Raw genomic sequence first — 25,130 nt, 5'->3', positions numbered from 1 at the left:
AGCTGAGGCAGAAGAATTGCTCGAACCCAGGAGGCAGAGGTTGCAGTGAGCTGAGATGGCACCACTGCACTTCAGCCTGGGCAACAGAGGGAGACTCCATCTCAAAATAAACAAATACAAGTAAACTATTTTTTATCAGAACTTCATTAGTACAGTATAGATGTACAGTAACTATTGTAGGCCTAGACTTTTATCAGACCACTTTCAGAATCTTCCCCAGTCCAGCTGTCCCTGACCCTTTCCCCAGGTTCCTGGTCCATCATTGTAGAGATGTATCCTGACTGTTTTACGTCCTAAGGTTATTTCATCAGGAACCAGGGGCTCCACTCATTGGCTTATTTACACCTTGGAATCAAACTTAGAGTTGGAATTCTAACTGTAGTTGGCTCAGCTGATTTATCTTATGTAGGAGACAGTTTAGTAAGTCAAAATATTTTTCTATCCAGACTTCTCAGGCCAGACGCACTACCTCCATGCGCTGTCATCTTAATTCTATGACCTGAGGAAAGTTACATAAGTTATCTGTGCTTACATAGTTTCCATGCTATTTATTTTCATCTGGCTCAGGCTTAAATAGCTCTGATAGCCATTTCATTGGTTGTGATACTGTGTGGGGGACTTTTTAACTTTCTTCCCTCCATATCTGAGCCCATTTTGGTTTTCATTCTTAGTTTCTGTTTGAGGACAAAGTATTTCATCTTCTCTTTACTTTTATGTACCTCAAGAAAAAGGGTGCAGAAGAAATAAGCTTGACTGAGACAAGCAAGACAGGCTGCCTTAGAAAACCTGGATCCTGCTCTCTTTGCTGAGTTGTTATTCACTCCATCTAGGTGAGAATTACATCTTATTCGCATAGGTGAATATCTGCAGACATCAGTTTCCACATGTTAACGAGTATCCCCAGAGCCTTCACTTTCATGAGAGTCAGTCCCATAGTTCACTTTCCCCATCTCATCTGCCTTTCTCTCAGCCACTTGTAGCAATGTAAAGTGAGAAAACGGAACATGTACGAAGACCCATTGAGTTTGCTTGTCTACAAATTTGGGGATATTCATGTGAATCTCAGAATTTGGTATATTTATCAGTATAGCTTGAAGTGGGTAAATGGATGAGAGGGCAGAGTCAGGATGTAACCCATTCATTCTCTTCTGCTCTGTTTCATAGTATGTCTTTGTGTGCCTGTTTTTTATGTTTCACTTTTTCACTCAAGGGTATGCCCCCTTCATTTGTTGGTTTTTGAATTGGTAAATTATCTTGATTTTTTTAAACAGATATTAATGTAGAAAATGTCTGTGATGTAGTTAGCCCCTTGGACATCTCAGAAATCCCCCAAACATGTGAGTTTTCCTCCACAACTGCTTAGCTTTTGATATGCTGCTAGAATCAGATGCTCTAGAGAATATTTCCAAGTCACTGAACCTGAGAGTCCCCTTAATTCATCTGCCCCTCATTGTTGAGGTGTATTCTTTCTATAATTGGTTACTTCATTCATTGCATGATTTTTCCTCATTTTAGCCTCTGAAATTAATCTCGAATTCAACTTTTGTTAGTTTTTTTGAGTACGATGGCGCGATCTCGGCTCACTGCAACCTCTACCTCCCAGGTTCAAGCCATTCTCCTGCCTCAGCCTCCCTAGTAGCTGGGATTACAGACACCTGCAACCACGTCCAGCTATTTTTTGTATTTTTAGTAGAGAGGGGGTTTCACCACATTGGCCAGGCTGGTCTTGAACTCCTGACCTCACTCCTCACTCCTGATCCACTGCCTCAGCTTTCCAAAGTGCTGAGATTATAGGCGTGAGCGACTGCACCTGGCCCAAAGTCTCTTTCATCTATATAATTCTAATAAAAGTAATAATATCATCCTAGATAGATAATAATTTCCTTTTAAACTGTCATAATGAAAGACCACAGTCTCTGCAAGTAACCTTTGCTTTGTTCTGTGACAGTTTTTATGATCGGAAATTTCTTCCTGATTTTTATCCTGAATCCCTCCTACTATAGGTCTTCTTTTATTTTTCTCAATTCTCTTAACAGACTATTTATCTTCCTTACCTAAATCATTCCCAGACAGGTGAAGTCTTACTGGTGAAACCTTAGAAAGCACTTCCATCAGTAAAAACCCTTTTTCCGACTTCTAAATAATTAATGCACATGGTAAATGAGACGAGGCACGGTACAAACACCCAAAGGCAGTCCATTAAAAATTCTGTGTCTCAGGGAGATAAGAGGAACTAAACTGTTGTAGTTGCAATATCTGGTATTCCTTAGTTTTCTACTCTAAGTTTTAACCTTCTAAGCTTCACTCAGAGAGAAGATGGCATGGCTAAAGATATTTCACTAATAAAAGTGAAATCATCTATCTGAATTTAGGGCCTTTTTCCATTTTAGGCCATCAGCAATGAGTTGCCATATTGTCATATTCCCACAGAATCCTATTCAAAATACCTGCCTATCTAGAAAGTCAACATTTTTTTCATTTCTTTGATTTTTTTAAATCAGTTTTTTAATTCCAGAAGTAATAACTGCACATACGTTAACATTTTTAAAAAATAAGACAGATAATTAAAATAAAACTATTTTCCTCCCTACTCATTCCAACACTTCCAAAAATTTATCATGATTAATCATAGTTTTTCCAAAATCTTAAGATATATGCATATATATCCATAAAACATGATATGTTAACTGTGTGAACTGTTCCACACCTTGCTTTTTTCACTTAAGAATTTATCTTAGATAGACTTTTCTTTTTTTTTTTTTTTTTGGTGACAGTCTTGCTCTGTCGCTCAGGCTGGAGTGCAGTAACATAATCATGGCTTACTGCAGCCTTGACATCCTGAGTAGCTGGGACTACAGGTGTGTGCCACCATGCCCAGCTAATTTGTGTATTTTTAGTAGAGACAGGGTTTCGCCATGTTGGCCAGGCTGGTCTCAAACTCCTGGACTCAAGTGATCCTTTCACCTCCACCTCCCAAAGTGCTGGGATTACAGACATGAGCCACCACGCCCATCCATTTTAGGCATCTTTCCATGGCAGCACTTATACTTCTATTTTATTCTATTTAACGGCTTACGTAGTATGCTCCTGGGTCCTTTTATCTTAGTCAGAATATTTTGGGCTTTAAGTAACAGTTAAATAAAGTGGCCTGCATGATAAAGGCCTTTATTATTTCTCACAAAAAGAAGTTTAGAGTCAGGTTTAATTTAACAGTTTCATAATATCATAAAGATCCAAGTATGCTGTAGGCTAATTCAACAGCTCAGTAATGTCATGGAGATTCAGTCAGATTCCTTCCTCTGTTCTGCTATTCTCAGCTAAAGGTGAGAAACCGCATGTCCTCAGGATAGCTGCAGCAGCTCTGGGCATTATGCATCACACAGCCGTATCCACAGGCAATAAAAGGACTGTTCTTTCCCATGGGCCTCTTTTTTGAACTAAGGAACATCTGCAGATCACATTTGTCAGGACTTAATTACATGTCCATGCTAAAACCAATCTTTGGTCAAAGGAAATGAAACCACCCTGATTACCTTACATGAAGGGTTGGCAAACAATGGCTTACAGGTAAAATCTGATTCATTGCCTGTTTTTGTATGGCCTGTGAGCTATGAGTTTTACATTCTTAAAGGGTTGGTAAAAAAATAAAAAGAAGAGTACTTTCTGATGTAAGAAAATTACATGAAATTCAAAGTTCGATATCTATGAAGAAAGTTTAGGTATTCTTAAAAATGCTTTTACACTACAACAGCAGAATTCAGTAGTTGGAACAGAGGCCATATGGCTCACAAAGCCTAAGATATTTACTCTCTGGTCCTTTACGGGAAAAGTTTGCCAACCTCTGGCTTAGATGATCACCTGAGGCCAAGGAGCCTCTCCCTTGAACACAAGACTCCCTTAAACACAAGACTATGTAGTCAGTAAGCACAAACAAAACTGGGGCTTTCCCTAGCAAGGCTGGAAAGGGGGAGAAGAAATGGATTTGGATAGGTAGTCAACAATGTCTGTTTCATGTTACCACACATTTTCTCAAGAAATTTCAATCAGCTCTCTGAGAGCAGCCTTCATCTTTAAATGAATGTTCATAGGTAACAGCAACTCATGCATCAGTGTTGGAAAGTGAGCTCATTTTCACATTGCTTCAGGTTAGGCAGAAGGTTTGGTAAAGGGATTAACTTAATTGCTTCCTTGTTGTTTACAAAAAGAAGGCCCAGTTGGCATGCCACATAAAATCTTCTGTATCTCACTCTTGTTTACATTTCCAACATCCCCTGCCACCGCAAGTACATGAATCTATTGCTCCTTCCATTGTGAAACACTTGAAATTCCCTGAATTTATGAAGACTTTTCCTGCTACTTTGCCTTTGTCCGTGCTATTATTTCTACTTGGAACAGCCTTTCTTCTTGTCCACCTGGACAATTTCTTAGATGAAACTTTAAGACCTAACTCAAGTGTTACTTTCTTTGAAAAACCTTATAGGAGCACATTTGGGGCTCTATCTTACTTTGTTGCCTTGGCTTGGGTTGCCTAAAAAGAACCTAAACAAGGGTGCTCTCTCTTTCATTTATTTTGAGAGGTAATGCTAGAGAACAAGAGTTGGGAGTGGGAGACCAGGAGTAAACCACAACAAGAAAACCAATACAGAGGTGCATTATTTAGCTGGTTACCTTTTTAGGCAGTGGGGACTTGGGCCTGCTGGAGAACTTCTGAGGAGCCAGAATTCAGAATTGTTTGCTGAGACACAGGAGAAGGGATAATCTTATCCCCTACTGATATGCACTTGCACCAGGTAGTGTTTGCTCCCTCATACTCCCGTGTTTGCACAGCAGAGAAGCCTCAGGGTAGAAAGCAAAAGATACCTAGTGCAGCTATCAGATGTCATCCTGGCTCAACTGGTAGCTGTGCGTATGAAGTGGGCAAAATATGTCTGATATACCCCATATGGTGTATTTCTCAGATCTGCTAGGAATCTTCATCATATGTAGTCTAGTACAGAGCCTTCAAGGTGGTAACTGACAGCAATACCTATGGAAGATATTATACAAAAGTGTTGGAGGAACAAGCAACAGTTCCTGATGTTGTAATTGTTTTCATAATTGATATTCATCCTCTCTCTCTTCCACCACAACTTGACGTAGGTTGTTTGCCTAGTGGATTGTCCAGCTCTTCATTCTGGAGGGGCTGGTACCTTTAGTTGCTTTGGCATTATTGGATAAGGGCTGTTGCGTTTTCTCATTTATGATACCATTGGGTATGAAAACACCTTGCTACTCACTGACTAGCCATGTCCATTGGCACGATGCCATCGGTATAGCACAATATTCTGCAGAATGCCAAACTGATCAGTGACCTATGGACAATGTTTATTGTGATGCAGAGCAAGAAAGTTAACATAGTCCTGCAGCAAGCAGTGAGTGTGTGCTGCTCTTCTTCCCGCATAAAAGGCAACTTCTTTTTTTTTTTTTTGAGACGGAGTCTCACTCTGTCGTCCAGGCTGGAGTGCAGTGGCGCAATCTCGGCTCACTGTAAGCTCCGCCTCCCGGGTTCACGCCATTCTGCTACCTCAGCTTCCCTAGGAGCTGGAACTACAGACGCCCGCCACCACGCCCGGCTAATTTTTTGTATTTGTAGTAGAGACGAGGTTTCACCGTGTTGGCCAGGATGATCTCAATCTCCTGATCTTGTGATCTGCCTGCCTCAGCCTCCCAAAGTGCTGGGATTACAGGTGTGAGCCACCACGCCCAGCCAAAAGGTAACTTATTTTGCTCCTTTTTATTCATAGGGATTGAGAGAAACCTATTCACTAGAGCAATAACCACATATCAGGCACCAAATACTGTTGTCATGTTCTAGTAAATATACAATCCCCCACATAGCACCTATGATTGGGGCTGTTTTTAGATAAAGCTTACAATAGTCCACCATTATTTCCTATGAAGAATCTGGTTTTTGCACTAGCCAAACAGCCTAAATAGGCAAATTGAGCCAACATGTCCACATCTATTGAGTCTTTGAAGGTGACACTAATCTTTGTATTTCCTCTCAGGAAGTTGTATTCCTTCTAATTCACTGTCTTAGCCAGTGAGAGTGTGCAGTTTCAGGGACTTACCCTGGTTGTTCCTATCATAATAACTCTCACTACACGTCAGGAAACCAAGGTGAGGGTTCTTCCAGTTGTTAATATAGCCATTCCAATTGTTCACTTGGGAAACTAGGGATATAAGCAGAGGGTGTGTCTGTGACTCTGTTAGACCATAGTGAAATGAACCTGGACCATCTGTTCTTTGTGCCCACTCGACTTAGAAGCATGTTTCTAGCTTCCTGGTATTAACATTAGCTCAGAACTTATTATGCAACCAGCCTCAAAATGTCTGAATGGTTCCCTTTATTTTTCTTTTCTTTACCATTTTTTTTCCTTTTTTTTTTTTTTTTTTTCTTTGTTTGAGACAGGGTCTCACTGTCTCCCAGGCTGGAGTGCAGCGGCACAATCACAGCTAACCCACCACAACCTCTACCTACCCAGGTCAATCAATCCTCCCCTCTAGCCTCCCAAGTAGCTGGGACCACAGGCATGCACCACCAGACTCAACTAATTTTTGTATTTTTTGTAAAGATGTGTTTTTGCTATGTTGTCCAGGCTGGTCTCGAATCACTGGGTTTAAGCAATCCTCCTGCCTCAGTCTATTAAAGTGCTGGGATTATAAGTGTGAGTCACCATGCCCAGCCCCCCCTTTTTTTTTCAATGTACAGTGATATGGTTTGGCTCTGTGTCGCCACCCAAATCTCATCTTGAATTGTAATCCAGATTGTAATCACCAGGTGTCAAAGGAGGGATCATGTCGGAGGTGATTGGCTCACGGGGGTGGTTTTCCCTGTGATGTTCTCATAATAGTGAGTGAATTCTCATGAGATCAGATGGTTTTATAAATGGTAGATTTTCCTGCGTTCTCTGTCTCCCTCCTGCTGCCTTGTGAAGAAGGTGTCTGCTTCCCCTTCACCTTCCACCATGATTGTAGGTTTCCTGAGGCCTCCCCAGCCATGACGAAGTGCAAGTCAATTAAACCTCTTTCATTTATAAATTACCCAGTCTCAGGCATTTCTTTATAGCAGTGTGACAACAGACTAATACATATAGTTTCTCCATAAATGGGTTGTCTTAGTCTGTGTTGCTGTAAAGTAATACCTGAGGGCTGGGTAATTTATGAAGAAAAGAGATTTATTTGGCTCACAGTTCTACAGACTGTACAAGAAACATGGTACCAGCATCTGCATATGGTGAGGGCCTGAGGTTGCTTCAACTCGTGGTGGGAAGGGAAGGGAAGCCTGTATGTTCAGAGATCACATGGAGAGAGAGAAAGCAAGGAAGAGGGAAGATGTGCCAGGCTCTTTTTAAAACCCAGCTCTGGCAGGAATTAATGGAGTGGTAACTCACTCATCCCTGAGGGACGACATCAATGTATTCATGAGGGATCCACCCCCATGACCCAAACACCTTCCAAATAGGCCCTATCTCCAACATTGGTGATCAAATTTCAACAAGAGGTTTGGAGGGGACAAACATGCAAACCATAGCGTGGATGTGTGTCCTTTTGTGGAATGAATGGGGAAGTATATAGTGAATATACTTTGTGCTATTATTGCAGGGCCTTTACTCAGCTTTCCTTTCAGGTGATGAGCTCTGGTTCTGAGAAGTCCCTTAGTCTGTAAACTGGCTGAGGGGCTGCAATTTTCCAATGAGACAGCTGACATCAGCCTTCTGCTCACCAGCTGTCGGTGTTTTCTTTTTATGTATACAGGTCAAGTAATACGCTAGTTGATGCTCATTTAACTTGCCCCAAGAAATGCTATGGTCTTATTAGTCACTATCACAGAGCCCTGTGGGTGAAGGCATTCTGGTTGCCACTCTGGCCTTGCAGCCCATTATTATAATTATATACTGTTTCCTTCTGTCAGTCAAGCACTACCATCTGGCCTTTGCTATTTTGGATTCTTATCAACCCAGTTGATATTAGGGAGTCCAGTTCCATAATATCATCTCTGATTGTCAACTACAGTGGATGGCCACCACGGAACTTCCCATGGATGCCAATGGCACCCTCACCAGTGTGTTTCTTACTTCCCTGGAGATGGGTATGTCCTCTGAACACTTAGAAGGAATATTTGGTCACATGATGGGTTCTCAGGTCATATATTACAAATTTACTCTAATATTCTAACATCCTGGATCCTTCTGACACCTTTCTCTAGACAGTCAAGGTACTTCTAGAATCTCTCCCTCATTTGCTATAGGCCCTCATCCTGTCCAGGCTCCAGGGAACCATCCCAGCAGTATATTAGGTCCAGCTCCATGTGTCCTTGCCATATCATGAAACTCCAAGTGTTTTCCAGAGTCAATATGTTCTCTCTTGTCCACCTTTATATTCTCCCCTCCTTGGCCTAACACTTTCAAGACCTACTCCTATGCCTGTATCCCCTTTTCCTTCAGGTAAATATTAGCCAGGTTTACCATTCCTTGTTTAGGTATATGCTATTCCTCATCTGAAGTATTTGCAGGGTCTCCACACAAGGGGAGGCTGTTCTGTTCCAGCAAAGCAGAAGGAGCTACTTGTTCCAACACAGAGTTCAGAAGAATCTGAGAGTGGAAATTTCTCAGGCTTTTCCACCTAAATCCTACCACTACAGGTCTCAAGATTCCATTCTTTCCCTACCAGGGCCTTGCTGGCATAGAAGACTTGTCAAGGGAGTGCATTTCCTTTGCAGCTATGTTACCTTAAAGGTCAATCCTGGGTCTCATAATCAGCACAGTTTGCTCTAGGGATACAGAAGACAAGCATCTCTTTAAATACTACCTTAGAGACTTTCCATATTTCATGACCTGCCTTGGAAGTTGGTAACTTGAACCTGTCACTTACAAAAAAGCTTAGGGGGTGGGGGGCGATCTTAATGAGCCCTTAACAAAAGTGAGCCAATCCACACGTCTTATGATTACCATTGCCTTCAAACCGTTCAAAGACCATCCCTATTCCATGTTGTAAAAATTGAATACAACATCTATTCCAGACTTTGTTTTGTTATAATAGACATTATTTCAGGACCACTGGCAAAAGGATGTGTATATAATCTATAGATTAGACAATACTTTTGCATTAATGTTAATTACTAATTTTGATCATTATTCAATGGTTATGTAAAAGAAGATGTCTTTGTTTTTAGGAAATATAAGACGAGGTGTTTAAAAATGATGGAGCATTGTGTCTGAAATGCTCAAAGAGAAAATGATAATAAAATGTTAATGTTTGAGGAATCTGAGAATGTAAAAGACATGTGGCATTTTTTGTATGGTTACTGCAACAAAGATCTGTGATCTGACCGACCAAAATAGATGCCCCTTTATCAACTAAGATAGACCCGAAGGTTAAGGAAACAAAAGTTACCTACAGGTTGAGGGTTCAGAGCTTGGCTGGCATGGCAACTTCCTAAAGCCCTATGGCTACAAAAAAAAAAAAAAAAAAACAAAAACAAAAAAAAACCTTCACTCTTGCTAAACTCCCTAATAATAGGAGCTACCAGGAAAATTATCAGACCCCTCCTAACTCTGATTTGCCACCCAGACCACTGCAATGCTGATTGGACAGAGAATCTGCCTTACAAACATTCTTTCCTAATAAGCAACTGCAGACCTTAAGCCAGCTTCAGCCAGTTTATAGAGACTGCGTACAAAGTATCTTTGTGTTCTATAGTTTACCTTTTGATGTAAAGAGCCAATTCCGCCTAATTCTAATGCTAAAACCCCTCCCTAAAGTGAACATGAGATATATGTTACACACATGTTTGCCCATTATACGAGACTCAACTCCCCTCATAAATATGTATAGCTTTTCCCCTAAACCTGCTGAACATGTGTGACTCTATTGTGTAATACAGATCCTGTGAGGCCAACCAACCTGCCTTTCCACTTTTGAAGAGAGCACCTTCGGTATACACCAAAGACTGTCCTTTCTCAGTCTGCAAACTGGTATCACTAATAAAACTCTTCTTTCTGTTCAGGCATTATGGTGGGCTTTTGGTTGACATATCTGAAATTATGTCAAGATGTAAATTTTAAATTTTAGGCAAAAGAAATGGATATATACGTATTTATTTATATATATGGGTATATACATATATATGAATCTATCTATCCACATATCTATCAAGCACCTAGCACAGTACCTAATGTCATATAGTAGGTTATCAGTAAATGTTCTAGAAGTCAACAGAGAAGCGCTCTGAAGCAAACCAAGGGCAGGTTTCTAGATGACCTAGCACTTCCTTTTCCTGTGATGATAATGCAGGATACCCTGTTTAGGATTTGAGCTCTTTTACCATAAGCTAACACAGAATTTCTAAATGAAAACTGTGCTTTAAAAATGTAGGTTGAATCAATGGGCAATTAGGCAGCTATATAAAAATACAAAGATTATATTATTGGGTGAGTGCAAATAAAATCACATAAAGTGAAAAGGTAAAAAATTCTGTATACTCTGGAATTTACTACAATGGTCACATGTGGAAAGAGAATGAAAATAGGCCAAATAGGAATAGTTGTCTAAGTAAAGGAAATAGAGATAGAATTCTCTGGAGATGGACTTTATTTTTATTAAATGAAAACAAGAATACAGATTATGTCTTATTCATATACATATTGCCAGTGCCCCTCTCTTCTACCAGGTAGGGAGAGCTTTCCTGAGAAGGAAGCCCACACTCAGAAAAGCATGTGAGAGCATGTGGAAGGTAAGACAAAGCCCTGAAGAGTCAGCACTGGTCTCATTGATACTTGAGAATTATTAATCTCTCAGCTTCCCTTTATATAAACTGGTGAATTTTTTTTTAGCCAGAACTTATATTGGGGCTCAAACAGCAACATCTCCAAATGAAGATGTCAGAAGTCCAAGTTTTTTCTCTGACCTTTTCTCCCCTCTGGTCTGTCAGTCTCATTCTTCCCTGAGGCTCACCATAAAAGTGAGAATCTCTCTTCCCCAAGGCAGTCATAGAAGCCAGAACCGTTTTCCCCTAAAGCTAGCCATTAAACCTAAAAATATTATTCTAACTTCCTCCTCTCCTTTTCTGAGTAAAAACTGGCCATAGAGAAATTCTCTGACCTACTTGTTTAACTGTAGGTCATAAGACCTCCATTCCAGAGAGGGTCCTGCCCTATACCCAGAGGGAAGGAGTGCAACACAGTGAGGCCAAGAAGAATCTAGACAGACAGGCCTTGTTGGGTTTTCCCAACTCGGTTGTTAGCATTAGATCGTACCTTTCTTATCCACTTGTATTTCTGTGTGGCTGTCCATAGTCCGGTGAACTTAAGCATAAAAATGAACAATTTCTCCTGTGCCTTTGGGTCTGAAGGCTCTCATATATACATGCTAAATAAATTTGTATGCCTTTTCTCCCATTAATGTCTTTTGCGATTTGGTTTTTCAATAAAACTTCAGAAGGCCAAGGTGAGCACTCCTTTGACCCCTACACTTGCAACCAAAACCACCACCACCACCAAGCATACAAAAACTAACAGTTGGTTTGTTATACTCAGGATCTTCTGCATGTTGGAGATCTATTTACCTTGAATTTTAACAAAGGTAAATAGGTCTTTTGCTTAATTTTTGTGTGACATTCCTGTACTTAAAGTCTCCCCAGAACTAGTGATTTTCTCTTTGCATTTGACTAGCATCTTTTGTTTTTTTTCACAGCTGCCCCTGAGATCTGGGCCAATCCCAGCTTTCTAGTTTTACACATGGCATAATCATTTTGTTTCTTACCCCTTATGTTCTTACATAACCTCTGAAAAGATGCTTTCCATATTGTTGGCATTGAGCGAACCCATCCTCTGTTTTTTATATTTTTGAGATTTAAAGCTACAAAAAACCATATTATTGTACTGTTTTTGAAAGATGATGTGAGGGGATTCAGGGCATCATGGTGGACGGGAGGCAGGACTATATAGTATGCAGAGGCTTGCACTGTGAATTTTAACTGCAGATCAACTGCAAGAACAAACCAGCAATCCTGAGAGGACCTACAGACCCTCTGAAGGAAGCAGACTACTCCTGCAGGACCCGGGAGACACCCCAAATACTGTGAGTGCCACAACTGCAGAAATGGGAAAGCCAGACCCTCCTCTCCTGAACACACACCCCACTGGAGAAGCTAAAGGTCTATTTCTGAGAGAAGTTTCCGACTTCACCTAGAGCAGAGTCAAGTTAGAGAGCTGAGCAAAAAAACAGACATAGAGGAAGCAGCAGAAAGGCCCTGGGAGCTTGCTGGGTCCCCAGGCAACCTATTCCTGCCTGGCACCACAGGGATCCAACAGGAGGGTGGCCAGAGGAGCAGGGGTAAAACTCCACAGGGAGAAGGAAAACTCTAGCTGAACTTTGTAACAATTTGAACAGGGTGAGAAGCCTCCTGGCCAGAACTAGGGGGAGGGTGAGAATTCAGTGTGCAGACTTCACAGGCTGAGGAAGAACTAGAGCCCTTTTCTTTCACAGCTGGGAGGCATATAGCCTCGGGCAAATTTTCAAGCCTGTCTTGCCCTCTGCCTGGAAACAGACTTGGGGTCGTTGAGGCAGGCACAATGGGAGTGAGACCAGCCCTTCAATTTATGTGGGGGAGCTGGGTGAAGCCTATGACTGCCGACTTCCCCCCCCCCCCCCCATTTTCCTGACGACCTGCATGACTCAGCAGAGGCAACCATAATCCTCCTAGGTACACAACTCCAGTGACCTGGAAATATCACCCCCATCCCCCATAGCAGCAGCAGCAGCAAGACCTGCCCAAGGAGAGGCTGCGCTCAGACACACCTAACCCTACCCTGATGGTCCTTCCCTATCCACCCTGGTAGTGGAAGACAAAGGGCACATAACCTTGGGAGTTCTGGGGCCCCGCCCACCGCCCATCCCTCTCCACTACTGCAGCTGATGGTTTCTGGAAAACACCACCACCTGGCAGGAGGCCAGTCAGCACTGAAATAGAATATTAAACCACCAAACCTAAGGACTTTCACAGAGTCCATTGCACATTGCACCCTCCGCCTCCTCCACTGGAACAGGTGCTGTATCTGTGGCTGAGAGACCCATAGACAGTTCACATCACAGGACCCTGTGCAGACAACCCCAGTACCAGCCTGTGGCTGGGTAGACTCGCTAAGTGGCTAGACCTAGAAGAGAGACAACAATCACTGCAGTTTGGCTCACAGGAAGCCACATCCACAGGAAAAGGGGAGAGAACTACAACAAGGGAACACCCCGTGGAACAAAAAAATCTGAACAACAGTCTTCAGCCCTAGACCTTCCCTCTGACAGAGGCTACCCAAATGAGAAGGAACCAGAAAAACAATCCTCATAATATGACAAAACGAGGCTCTTCACCACCCCCCAAAAACTACACTAGTTCACCAGCAATGGAGCCAAACCAAGAAGAAACCCCTGATTTACCTGAAAAAGAATTCAGGGAGTTAGTTATTAAGCTAATCAGGGAGGGACCAGAGAAAGGCAAAGCCCAATGCAAGGAAATCCAAAACATGATACAAGAAGGGAAGGGAGAAATATTCATGGAAATAGATAGCTTAAAGGACAAACAATAAAAAATTCAGGAAACCCTGGACACAGTTTTAAAAATGCAAAATTCCCTGGAAAGTCTCAGCAATAGAATTGAACAAGTAGAAGAAAAAAATTCAGAGCTCAAAGACAAGGTCTTCAAATTAACCCAATCCAACAAAGACAAAGAAAAACTAATAAAAAAATATGAACAAAGCATTCCAAAAGTCTGGGATTATGTTAAATGACCAAACCTAAGAATAATTAGTGTATTATTCTTCCTCTGAAGAAGAAGAGAATTCTAAAAGACTGAAAAACATATTTGGGAAAATAATCAAGGAAAACTTCCCTGGCCTTGCAAGAAACCTAGAAAACCAAATATAAGAAGCACAAAGAACACCTGGGAAATTCATCACAAAAAGATCTTCACCTAGGTACATTGTCATCAGGTTATCCAAAGTTAGGAAGAAGGAAAGAATCTCAAGAGCTGTGAGACAGAAGCACCAAGTAACTTATGAAGGAACACCTATCAGATTAACAGCAGATTTCTCAGCAGAAACCCTACAAGCTAGAAGGGACTCGGGACCTATCTTCAGCCTCCTCAAACAAAACAAATATCAGCCAAGAATTTTGTATCCAGTGAAACTAAACATCATATATGAAGGAAAGATACAGTCATTTTCACACAAACAAATGCTGAGAGAATTCGCCATTACCAAATCACCACTACAAGAACTGCTAAAAGTAGCTCTAAATCTTGAAGCAAATCCTGGAAACACATCAAAACATAACTTCTTTAAAGCATAAATCACACAGGACCTATAAAACAAAAATACAAGTTAAAAAGCAAAAACAAACAAACAAAAAACCAAAGTACATAGGCAACAAAGAGCACAATGAAACCAATGGTACCGAGGGGCACACCCAAGATGGCCGAATAGGAACAGCTCCAGCCTCCAATTCCCAATATGAGGGACATAGAAGATGGGTGATTTCTGCATTTTCAACTGAGGTACCAGGTTCATCTCACTGGGGCATGTCGGACACTTGGCGCTGGTCCGCGGGTGCAGCCCGACCAGTGAGAGCTGAAGCAGGACAAGGCATCACCTCACCTGGGAAGCGCAAGGGGGAAGGGAATTCCTTTTCTTAGCAAAAGGAAATTGAGACACACAACACCTGGAAAATCAGGTAACTCCCACCCTAATACCAGGCTTTACCAAGGTTCTTAGCAAACGGCACACAAGGAGGTTATATCCCACACCTGGCCCAGAGGGTCCCATGCCCACAGAGCCTCCCTCATTGCTAGCACAGCAGTCTGAGATCTAACTGCAAGGCAGCAGTGAGGCTCAGGGAGGGGCACCCACCATTGCTGAGGCTTAAGTAGGTAAACAAAGCCTCCATGAAGCTCGAATTGGGTAGAGCCCACCACAGCTCAAGGAGGCCAGCCTGCCTCTGTAGGCAGGCTACTACATGACAAATGCACAAGCTTCAGTAACTGACTCCATCAACTGGAAGAAAGAGTATCAGCGATTGAAGATCAAATGAATGAAATGAAGCGAGAAGAGAAGTGTAGAGAAAAAAGAGTAAAAAGAAATGAACAAAGCCTCCAAGAAATATGGGATTATGTGAAAAGACCAAATCTACGTCTGATTGGGGTGCCTGAAAGTGATGGGGAAAATGGAACCAAGTTGGAAAACACTCTTCAGGATATCATCCAGGAGAACTTCCCCAACCTGGTAAGGCAGGCCAACATTCAAATTCAGGAAATACAGAGAATGCCACCAAGATACTCCTTGAGAAGAGCAACTCCAAGACATATAATTGTCAGATTCACTAAAGTTGAAATGAAGGAAAAAATGTTAAGGGCAGCCAGAGAGAAAGGTCGGGTTACCCACAAAGGGAAGCCCATCAGACTAACAGCAGATCTCTCAGCAGAAACTCTCCAAGTCAGAAGAGAGTGGTGGCCAATATTCAACATTCTTAAAGAAAATAATTTTCAACCCAGAATTTCATATCCAGCCAAACTAAGTTTCATAAGTGAAGGAGAAATAAAATCCTTTACAAACAAGCAAATGCTTAGAGATTTTGTCACCACCAGGCCTGCCATACAACAGATCCTGAAGGAAGCACTAAACATGGAAAGGAACAACAGATACCAGCCATTGCAAAAACATGTCGAAATGTAAAGTCCATCGATGCTAGGAAGACACTGCATCAACCAACAAGCAAAATAACCAGCTAATATCATAATGACAGGATGAAGTTCACACATAACAATATTAACCTTAAATGTAAATGGACTAAATGGTCCAATTAAAAGATACAGACTGGCAAATTGGATAAAGAGTCAAGACTCATCAGTTTGCTGTATTCAGGAGACCCATCTCACATGCAGAGACACACATAGGCTCAAAATAAAGGGATGGAGGAAGATCTACCAAGCAAATGGAAAACAAAAAAAAGCAGGGGTTGCAATACTAGTCTCTGATAAAACAGACTTTAAACCAACAAAGATCAAAAGAGACAAAGAAGGCCATTACATAATGGTAAAAGAATCAATTCATCAGGAAGAGCTAACTATCCTAAATATATGTGCACCCAGTACAGGAGCACCCAGCTTCATAAAGCATGTCCTTAGAGACTTACAAAGAGACTTAGACTCCCATACAATAATAATGGGAGACTTTAACACCCCACTGTCAACATTAGACAGATCAACGAGACAGAAAGTTAACAAGGATATCCAGGAATTGAACTCAACTCTGCACCAAGTGGACCTAATAGACATCTACAGAACTCTCCACCCCAAATCAACAGAATATACATTCTTCTCAGCACCACATCGCACTTATTCCAAAATTGACCACATAGTTGGAAGTAAAGCACTCCTCAACAAATGTACAAGAACAGAAATTATAACAAACTGTCTCTCAGACCACAATGCAATCAAACTAGAACTCAGGACTAAGAAACTCAATCAAAACTGCTCAACTACACGGAAACTGAACAACCTGCTCCTGAATGACTACTGGGTACATAACGAAATGAATGCAGAAATAAAGATGTTCTTTGAAACCAATGAGAACAAAGACACGACATACCAGAATCTCTGGGACACATTTAAAGCAGTGTGTAGAGGGAAATTTATAGCACTAAATGCCCACAAGAGAAAGCAGGAAAGATCTAAAATTGACACCCTAACATCACAATTAAAAGAACTAGAGATGCAAGAGCAAACACATTCCAAAGCTAGCAGAAGGCAAGAAATAACTAAGATCAGAGCAGAACTGAAGGAGATAGAGACACAAAAAACCCTCCAAAAAAATCAATGAATCCAGGAGCTGGTTTTTTGAAAAGATCAACAAAATTGATAGACTGCTAGCAAGACTAATAAAGAAGAAAAGAGAGAAGAATCAAATAAACACAATAAAAAGTGATAAAGGGGATATCACCACCGATCACACAGAAATACAAACTACCATCAGAGAATACTATAAACACCTCTACGCAAATAAGCTAGAAAACCTAGAAGAAACGGATAATTTCCTGAACACTTACACTCTCCCAAGACTAAACCAGGAAGAAGTTGAATCCCTGAATAGACCAATAGTAGGCTCTGAAATTGAAGCAATAATTAATAGCCTACCAACCAAAAAAAGTCCAGGACCAGACAGATTCACAGCCAAATTCTACCAGAGGTACAAGGAGGAGTTGGTACCATTCCTTCTGAAGCTCTTCCAATCAATAGAAAAAGAGGGAATCCTCCCTAACTCATTTTAGGAGGCCAACATCATCCTGATACCAAAGCCTGACAGAGATACAACAAAAAAAGAGAATTTTATACCAATATCCCTGATGAACATCGATGCAAAAATCCTCAATAAAATACTGGCAAACCAAATCCAGCAGCACATCAAAAAGCTTATCCACCATGATCAAGGGGGCTTCATCCCTGGGATGCAACGCTGGTTCAACATGCGCAAATCAATAAATGTAATCCAGAATATAAACAGAATCAAAGACAAAAACCACATGATTATCTCAATAGATGCAGAAAAGGCCTTTGACAAAATTCAACAGCCCTTCATGCTAAAAACTCTCAATAAATTCGATATTGATGGAATGTATCTCAAAATAATAAGAGCTATTTTTGACAAACCCACAGCCAATATCATACTGAATGGGCAAAGACTGGTATGGCCAGGTGTGGTGGTTCACACCTATAATTCCAGCACTTTGGGAGACTGAGGTGGGTGGATCACGAGGTCAGGAGTTCAAGACCAGCCTGGTCAACATGGTGAAATCCTGTCTCCACTAAAAATACAAAAAAAAAAAAAAAAAGAAAAAAATTAGCTGGCACGGTGGTGGTGGGCACCTGTAATCCCAGCCACTTGGGAGGCTGAGGCAGGAGAATCTCTTGAACCTGGGAGGTGGAGGTTGCCGTGAGCTGAGATCACACCACTGCACACTGCACTCCAGCCCAGACAACAGTGCGAGATTCAGTCTCAAAAACAAAAAACAAAAACAAAAACAAAAACAAAAAAAAAACAGAAAGAAACTGTGGTATATATATGCAATGGAATACTATGCAGCCATAAAAAGGAATGAATTAACAGCATTTGCAGTGACCTAGATGAGATTGGAGACTATTATTCTAAGTGATGTAACTCAGGAATGGAAAACCAAACACTATAAGTTCTCACTGATATGTGGGGGATATAAGCTATGAGGATGCAAAGGCATAAGAATGATACAATGGACTTTGGGGCCTTGGGGGGAAGAGTGGGAGGGAGACTAGGGATAAAAGACTCAAATATGGTGCAATGTATACTGCTTGGGTGATGGGTACCCCATAATCTCACAAATCACCACTAAAGAACTTAGTCATGTAACCAAATACCACCTGTACCCTAATAACTTATGGAAAAATAAAATAAAATAAATTAACAAAAGAAAGATAATGTGAGTTTAAAGAGGATGCCAATCTCTGAAACTCTAATTCTGGGTTTTAAGAGTGAAAATGCAGATGCAAGCAGACTGCCACTTTGCATTGTGGAAAAGGGGAGGCTCTATGGGGACCCAGATGAACTGAATATCTTTTCTCATATCAAAAATCACTATTTCATTATATTTTGAACTTGGCAACAATCTAGTTCTAAATTTAACTGCTGTCTTTAAAAATTTCAGGCATTAGCTGAGTGCAGTGGCTCACACCTGTAATCCCAGCACTTTGGGAGGCTGGGGTGGGTGGATCACTTGAGGTCAGGAGTTTGAGACCATCCTGGCCAACATGGTGGAACCCCATCTCCACTAAAAATACAAAAATTAGCTGGGCATGGTGGCAGGGGCCTGTAATCCCACTACTCGGGAGGCTGAAGCAGGAGAATCGCTTGAACCCGGGAGACAGAGGTTGCAGTGAGCCGAGATCGCACCACGGCACTCCAGCCTCAGCAACAGAGCCAGACTCTGTCTCAAAAAAAAAAAAGACCAGGTGGCTGGGCACGGTGGCTTAAGCCTGTAATCCCAGCACTTTGGGAGGCCGAGACGGGTGGATCACGAGGTCAGGAGATCGAGACCATCCTGGCTAACACGGTGAAACCCCGTCTCTACTAAAAAATACAAAAAACTAGCTAGGCGAGGTGGCAGCCGCCTGTAGTCCCAGCTACTTGGGAGGCTGAGGCAGGAGAATGGTGTAAACCCGGGAGGCAGAGCTTGCAGTGAGCTGAGATCCGTCCACTGCACTCCAGCCTGGGCGACAGAGCGAGACTCCGTCTCAAAAAAAAAAAAAAAAATGGCCAGGTGTGGTGGCTCACACCTATAATCCCAGTACTTTGGGAGGTCAAGACGAGCGGATCATGAGGTCAGGAGTTCGAGACCAGCCTGACTAACATGGTGAAACCCCATCTCTGCTAAAAATACAAAACTTAGCCAGGCGTGGTGGCATGCTCCTGTAATCCCAGCTACTCGGGAGGCTGAAGCAGGAGAATCACTTGAACCTGGGAGGCAGAGGTTGCAGTGAGCCGAGATCGTGCCACTGCACTACAGCCTGGTGACACAGCAAAACTCCATCTCAAAAAAAAAAAAAAAAAAATACAGGCATTGTAATGTCAAATTCAAAATTACATATATTCTTTCTTGGAAATTACCTGCAGTACAAAAAAATCCAGCCACAAAAAGAATACAGTTCAGAAAAAAAAAATGGTTAATAAATATCTGATAAGGTGCTAGATCACATTTTTTATTAAATAAATCCATATTAAAATAACAATGTTATGTCATGTTTTACTGCCAGATTGGCAAAGATTAAAAACAGACACTCTCCAACACATGCTGCTGGTAAGAGCACAGGTTGGCACAAGCTTTTTGGATGGCATTTTCATAGTATTTATCCAAATTTCAAATACATCTGCTCTTTGACCCAGCAATTCCATTTCTAGAAATTTACCGTACAGATATATCACATAAGCATGTAAAAACATACATTACAAAGTTATTTATTGTCGCAGGATTTGTAATAGTGAAAATCTAAAATCATTTTAATTGTAGTCCAGAGACAATGAAATATATTACAGTGTATCATACTGTGAAATATCTACATGGCATTGATAGATTGTTAAGTAGAGAATGCTAGTGTGTGTGTACCATAAGTTCATTTGTGGGGAAATATTGTACATGCCAAAACAGCTGTAATGATACATACGAAATTGTTGTGACTCCTGCCAGTGGAATTTAAATGAGAAGAAAAAAATCAGGACAATTTCTTTTTTTCTCAACTATTTCTGTTTATACAAAATACACTACTTTTATAATAAAATATTTTTAATTCAGTCACAATTTTGCATTACTACATAATCTGTAAAACAATCTAAAATACAATTAAACTCTACTGTAAAATTAACTGATAATTAAACTTTACATTCACTCTGGGTGGTATTTTAAGATGACAATGAATTGAGGTACAAAAGTAGCACAGATAAAAGTCTAGAAAAGTGAAATTTAGGCCAGGCATGCTGGCTCATGCCTGTAATCCCAGAACTTTAGGAGGCTGAGGTGGGAGGTTAGCTTGAGCCCAGGAGTTCAAGGGTAGCTGGGCTACATAGGGAGACCTTGTCTCTACAAAAAATTTTAGGGCCGGGCACGGTGGCTCACGCCTGTAATCCCAGCACTTTGGGAGGCCACGGCGGGTGGATCACGAGGTCAGGTGATCGAGACCATCCTGGCTAACGTGGTGAAACCCCGTCTCTACTAAAAATACAAAAAATTAGCCAGGCGTGGTGGCGGGCGCCTATAGTTCCAGCTACTTGGGAGGCTGAGGCAGGAGAATGACCTGAACCGGGGAGACAGAGCTTGCAGTGAGCCAAGATCACGCCACTGCACTCCAGCCTGGGCGACAGATCAAGATTCCGTCTCAAAAAAAAAAAAAAAAAAGTAAATTAGTTGGGTGTGGAGGCGCATGCCTGTAGTCCCAGCTACTCGAGAGGTTGAGGTGGAAGGATTGCTTCAGCCCAGGAAGTTGAGGCTGTAGTGAGCCAAGATCATACCGCTGCACTCCACCCTGGGTGATAGAATGAGATCCTGTCTCAAAAAAAAGAGTGAAATGTAAAGGTTGGTAACTTTTTAATCTATATAGATAATGCAAGTAGTAATGTAAATGAACTACTAAACTCAGTTTTATCTTATGAGATAAAGTTTATTGTATGTGATTGTGTGTGTGTGTGTGTGTGTGTGTGTGTGTGTATTTTTTTTTTTCTTGAGACAAGAACTCACTCTGTCACCCAGGCAGATTTTAGTGAAATTTCAGGAGGGTAAAGGGAAAGTTTTTCCTTGGCCCCTGTACAACTTATACACCCCTTATTTCCCTGCTTCCAGTGCAGGGGAAGTACAACTAGTAGCACAATCTCGGCTCACTGAAACCTCTCTCTCCTACTGGGCTCAAGCAGTCCTCCCACCTCAGCCTCCCCAGTAGCTGGGACTACAGGCATGCGGCACCATGCCCAGCTATTTTTTTTCTTTTTTTTGTACTTTTAGTAGAGACGGAGTTTTGCCATGTTGTCCAGGCTGGTCTCGAACTCCTGAGCTGAAGCGATCCACCTGCCTTGGCCTCTCACAGTACTGGGATTACAGGCGTGAGCCACCGAACCCAGCCAGAAATATATTTTTAAAAGCCAACAGAGAAGCTGCTTCTATACCTTGTCTCCAAGTCCATATATTCTCCTATTGCCATCTTTGAAAGGACAGTAGAAGCTATTTTGCAGGGCCAGGGCTATGGAATTTTCCTCACTTCCTGTCTCTGCCCTACAGAAAGCTGGGTTATTTGGAGTAATGGACAGGGGTCTTGATACTATGTATGCTGTGTCTACAGAGGAAAACATTACGTGTTATAGTGGCGGCAGCCATACTTCCCCCATATATATATATGCCAGAAGATGCTTAGACATCCTGAAGTTTCTTTAGGTATTAAAGTCTTCTGAGGTTGAAGTGGAGCTCATGACTCAGGAAAGAAGATGGTACCAAGCCATAATCGGGGGAAGTAAGGGTGAGAGGAGGCTGCAACGCCGAGCAGAGGAGGCAGGAACCGGAGCGCGAGCAGAAGCTGGGTGGGCACCATGGCTGGGATCACCACCATCGAGGCAGTGAAGCGCAAGATCCAGGTTCTGCAGCAGCAGGCAGATGATACAGAGGAGCGAGCTGAGTGCCTCCAACGAGAAGTTGAGGGAGAAAGGCGGGCCCGGGAACAGGCTGAGGCTGAGGTGGCCTCCTTGAACCATAGGATCCAGCTGGTTGAAGAGGAGCTGGACTGTGCTCAGGAGCGCCTGGCCACAGCCCTACAAAAACTGGAAGAAGTGGAAAAAGCTGTTGATGAGAGTGAGAGATGTATGAAGGTTATTGAAAACCGGGCCTTAAAAGATGAAGAAAAGATGAAACTCCAGGAAATCCAACTCAAAGAAGCTAAGCACATTGCAGAAGAGGCAGATAGGAAGTATGAAGAGGTGGCTCGTAAGTTGGTGATCATTGAAGGAGACTTGGAACGCACAGAGGAACAAGCTGAGCTGGCAGAGTCCCGTTGCCGAGAGATGGATGAGCAGATTAGACTGATGGACCAGAACCTGAAGTGTCTGAGTGCTGTTGAAGAAAAGTACTCTCAAAAAGAAGACAAATATGAGGAAGAGATCAAGATTCTTACTGATAAACTCAAGGAGGCAGAGACCCGTGCTGAGTTTGCTGAGAGATCGGTAGCCAAGCTGGAAAAGACAATTGATGACTTGGAAGATAAACTGAAATGCACCAAAGAGGAGCACCTTTGGATGCTGGACACAAAGGATGCTGGACCAGACTCTGCTTGACCTGAATGAGATGTTGAATGCCCCAGTCCCACCCTGCTGCTGCTCCTCCCTCTGACCCAGACTCTGCCTGAGGCCAGCTTGCCGGAAGCTGACCTTTAACTGAGAGCTGATCTTTAACTGGAAGGCTGCTTTCTCCTTTCGCTGCCCCCTCCTTCCCTGTGTCTTTTTCGCCAAATTGTCTCTGCCTTTTTTTCGGACATTCCAGCTGGGCTAGAGGCTGAGCACCTTCGGAAACAACATTTAAGGGAATGTGAGCACAATGCATAGTGTCTTTAAAATGCATGTTGTGATGTACACATTTTGTAATTACCTTTTTGTTGCTTTGTAGCAAACATTTGTAAAACATTCAAAATAATTCCACAGCCCTGAAGCAGCAATCGAATCCCTTTCTCACTTTTGGAAGGTGACTTTTCACCTTAGTGCATATTCCCCTCTCCATAGAGGAGAGGAAAAGGTATAGGCCTGCCTCACTGAGAGCCAAACAGAGCCCAGGGAGACTCCACTATAGGAAACCCCATTGCTCTGTACAAAGTACTAGCTAAACCAGAAAGGTGATTCCAGGAGGAGTTGGCCAAACAACAAAAACAAAAAATGTGCTGTTCAAGTTTTCAGCTTTAAGATATCTTTGGATAATGTTATTTCTATTTTTATTTTTTTTCATTAGAAGTGACCAAATTAAGATGGTAAGACCTCTGAGACCAAAATTTTGTCCCATCTCTACTCCCTCCCAACTGCTTAACAGAATGGATCATGCCCCCTTATGTTGAGGTGACCACTTAATTGCTTTCCTGCCTCCTTGAAAGAGAAAGAAAGAAAGAAAGAAAGAAAGAAAGAAAGAAAGAAAGAAAGAAAGAAGGAAGGAAGGAAGGAAGGAAGGAAGGAAGGAAGGAAGGAAGGAAAGATTGATTGTGTTTTTGCCACTGATTTAGCCATGTGAAACTCATCTCATTACCCTTTTCTGGGTTTGAAGTTGCTGTCTCTAAAAGTGCCATCTCATTGTGCTCTGTATCCGTCAGTGCTGGAGAAATCTTGAATAGCTTATGTACAAAACTTTGTAAATTTTATATTATCTTGAAACTTTGCTTCTTTGGGTTTGTGGCACCCTGGCCACCCCATCCGGCTGTGACAGTCTCAGCAGTCTGTGGGTTGGCAGTTTGTTGATCTTTTATAATTTCTTTCCCTACCCAGTCCCCATTTTCTGGTAAGCTTTCTAGGAGGTCTGTTTAGGTGTACATCCTGCAGCTTATTGGCTTAAAATGTTACTCTACTTTGATGTGGTCTCCTTGGGGCCGATTGGGAGAAAGAGAAATCAATAGTGCAACTGTTTTGATACTGAATATTGACAAGTGTCTTTTTGAAATAAAGAACCAGTCCCTCCAACCCTCAAAAAAAAAAAAAAAAAGAAGCCATAATTGGTACAGAATATTATTTATATATGTTATATATATTATATATGTATATATATAATATATATAAGTGTATATATAATATATGAGAGAGAGAGTGTGTGTGTGTGTATATATTTTTTTGAGACAGAGTCTCACTCTGTCACCCAGGTTGGAGTGCAGTGGCATGATCTAGGCTCATTGCAGCTGCTACATCCTGGGTTCAAGTGATTTTCCTGCCTTATGCTCCCAAGTAGCTGGAATTATAGGCATGCACCATGACACCAGCTAATTTTTGTATTTTCACAAAAATATTTCTTCCAGACTTGGTTTGCCCATGCTGGTCAGGCTGGTTTCGAACTCCTGATCTCAAGTGATCCACCTGCCTCAGCCTCCCAAAGTGCTGGGATTACAGGTGTCAGCCACCATGCCCAGTCAAGAAATGTATTCGGAGGTAAAATATTTTTATTTCTTTTACTTGCTAGATTTTGCCTATGACTAGAAGAATAAACTAAGTGTCCTCTGCTGCATACCTAAAAGGGTATTGGATACAGAACACAGGAAAGAAGATGCTGGAAATGCTGAGATACTGAGGAGGGATCTCTGGACCAACCATATCAAGGCCCTGCAAATAACTGGGTATAGCAGTTGTTTGTTCCCATGTCAGTCTTCCTACCAAGCTAAAAGCTCCTGGGATACAGTTATCACAGTGATTGTCACATAGTAGGTTCTCAGTAAATACAGATTTGGTTAAATGGATGGATCAATAGATGAGTGACAGAAGAAAGACTCCTTAGAGACTTGCACAAACTCCCTAAATGAAGGG

At 41.9% G+C, this 25,130-nt stretch overlaps 1 protein-coding gene across 4 annotated transcripts; it reads left to right on the top strand.

The window, feature by feature from the left end:
* The first annotated feature begins 22,104 nt into the window (after nt 1–22,104).
* Nucleotides 22,105–23,710, top strand: LOC112634916 (tropomyosin alpha-3 chain-like). Of its 4 annotated transcripts, none has more exons than XM_025402804.1 (2): nt 22,119–22,313; nt 22,346–23,710. In XM_025402804.1, the coding sequence occupies exons 1-2, from the start codon at nt 22,246–22,248 to the stop codon at nt 22,917–22,919; spliced, it is 642 nt and encodes a 213-aa protein (XP_025258589.1). In that variant the 5' UTR covers nt 22,119–22,245; the 3' UTR covers nt 22,920–23,710. The 4 variants fall into 4 exon arrangements, with proteins under 4 accessions (XP_025258588.1, XP_025258589.1, XP_025258591.1 ...); XM_025402806.1 differs by having other exon boundaries at nt 22,125–22,313; nt 22,448–23,710; XM_025402805.1 differs by having other exon boundaries at nt 22,182–22,269; nt 22,399–23,710.
* The last annotated feature ends 1,420 nt before the right edge of the window (nt 23,711–25,130 follow it).

Source organism: Theropithecus gelada, chromosome 11 (genome assembly GCF_003255815.1).
Source record: "Theropithecus gelada isolate Dixy chromosome 11, Tgel_1.0, whole genome shotgun sequence".
NCBI lineage: Eukaryota > Metazoa > Chordata > Mammalia > Primates > Cercopithecidae > Theropithecus > Theropithecus gelada.
The sequence above is the reverse complement of the archived record's forward strand: the minus strand, read 5'-3'. Positions and strand labels throughout refer to the sequence as shown.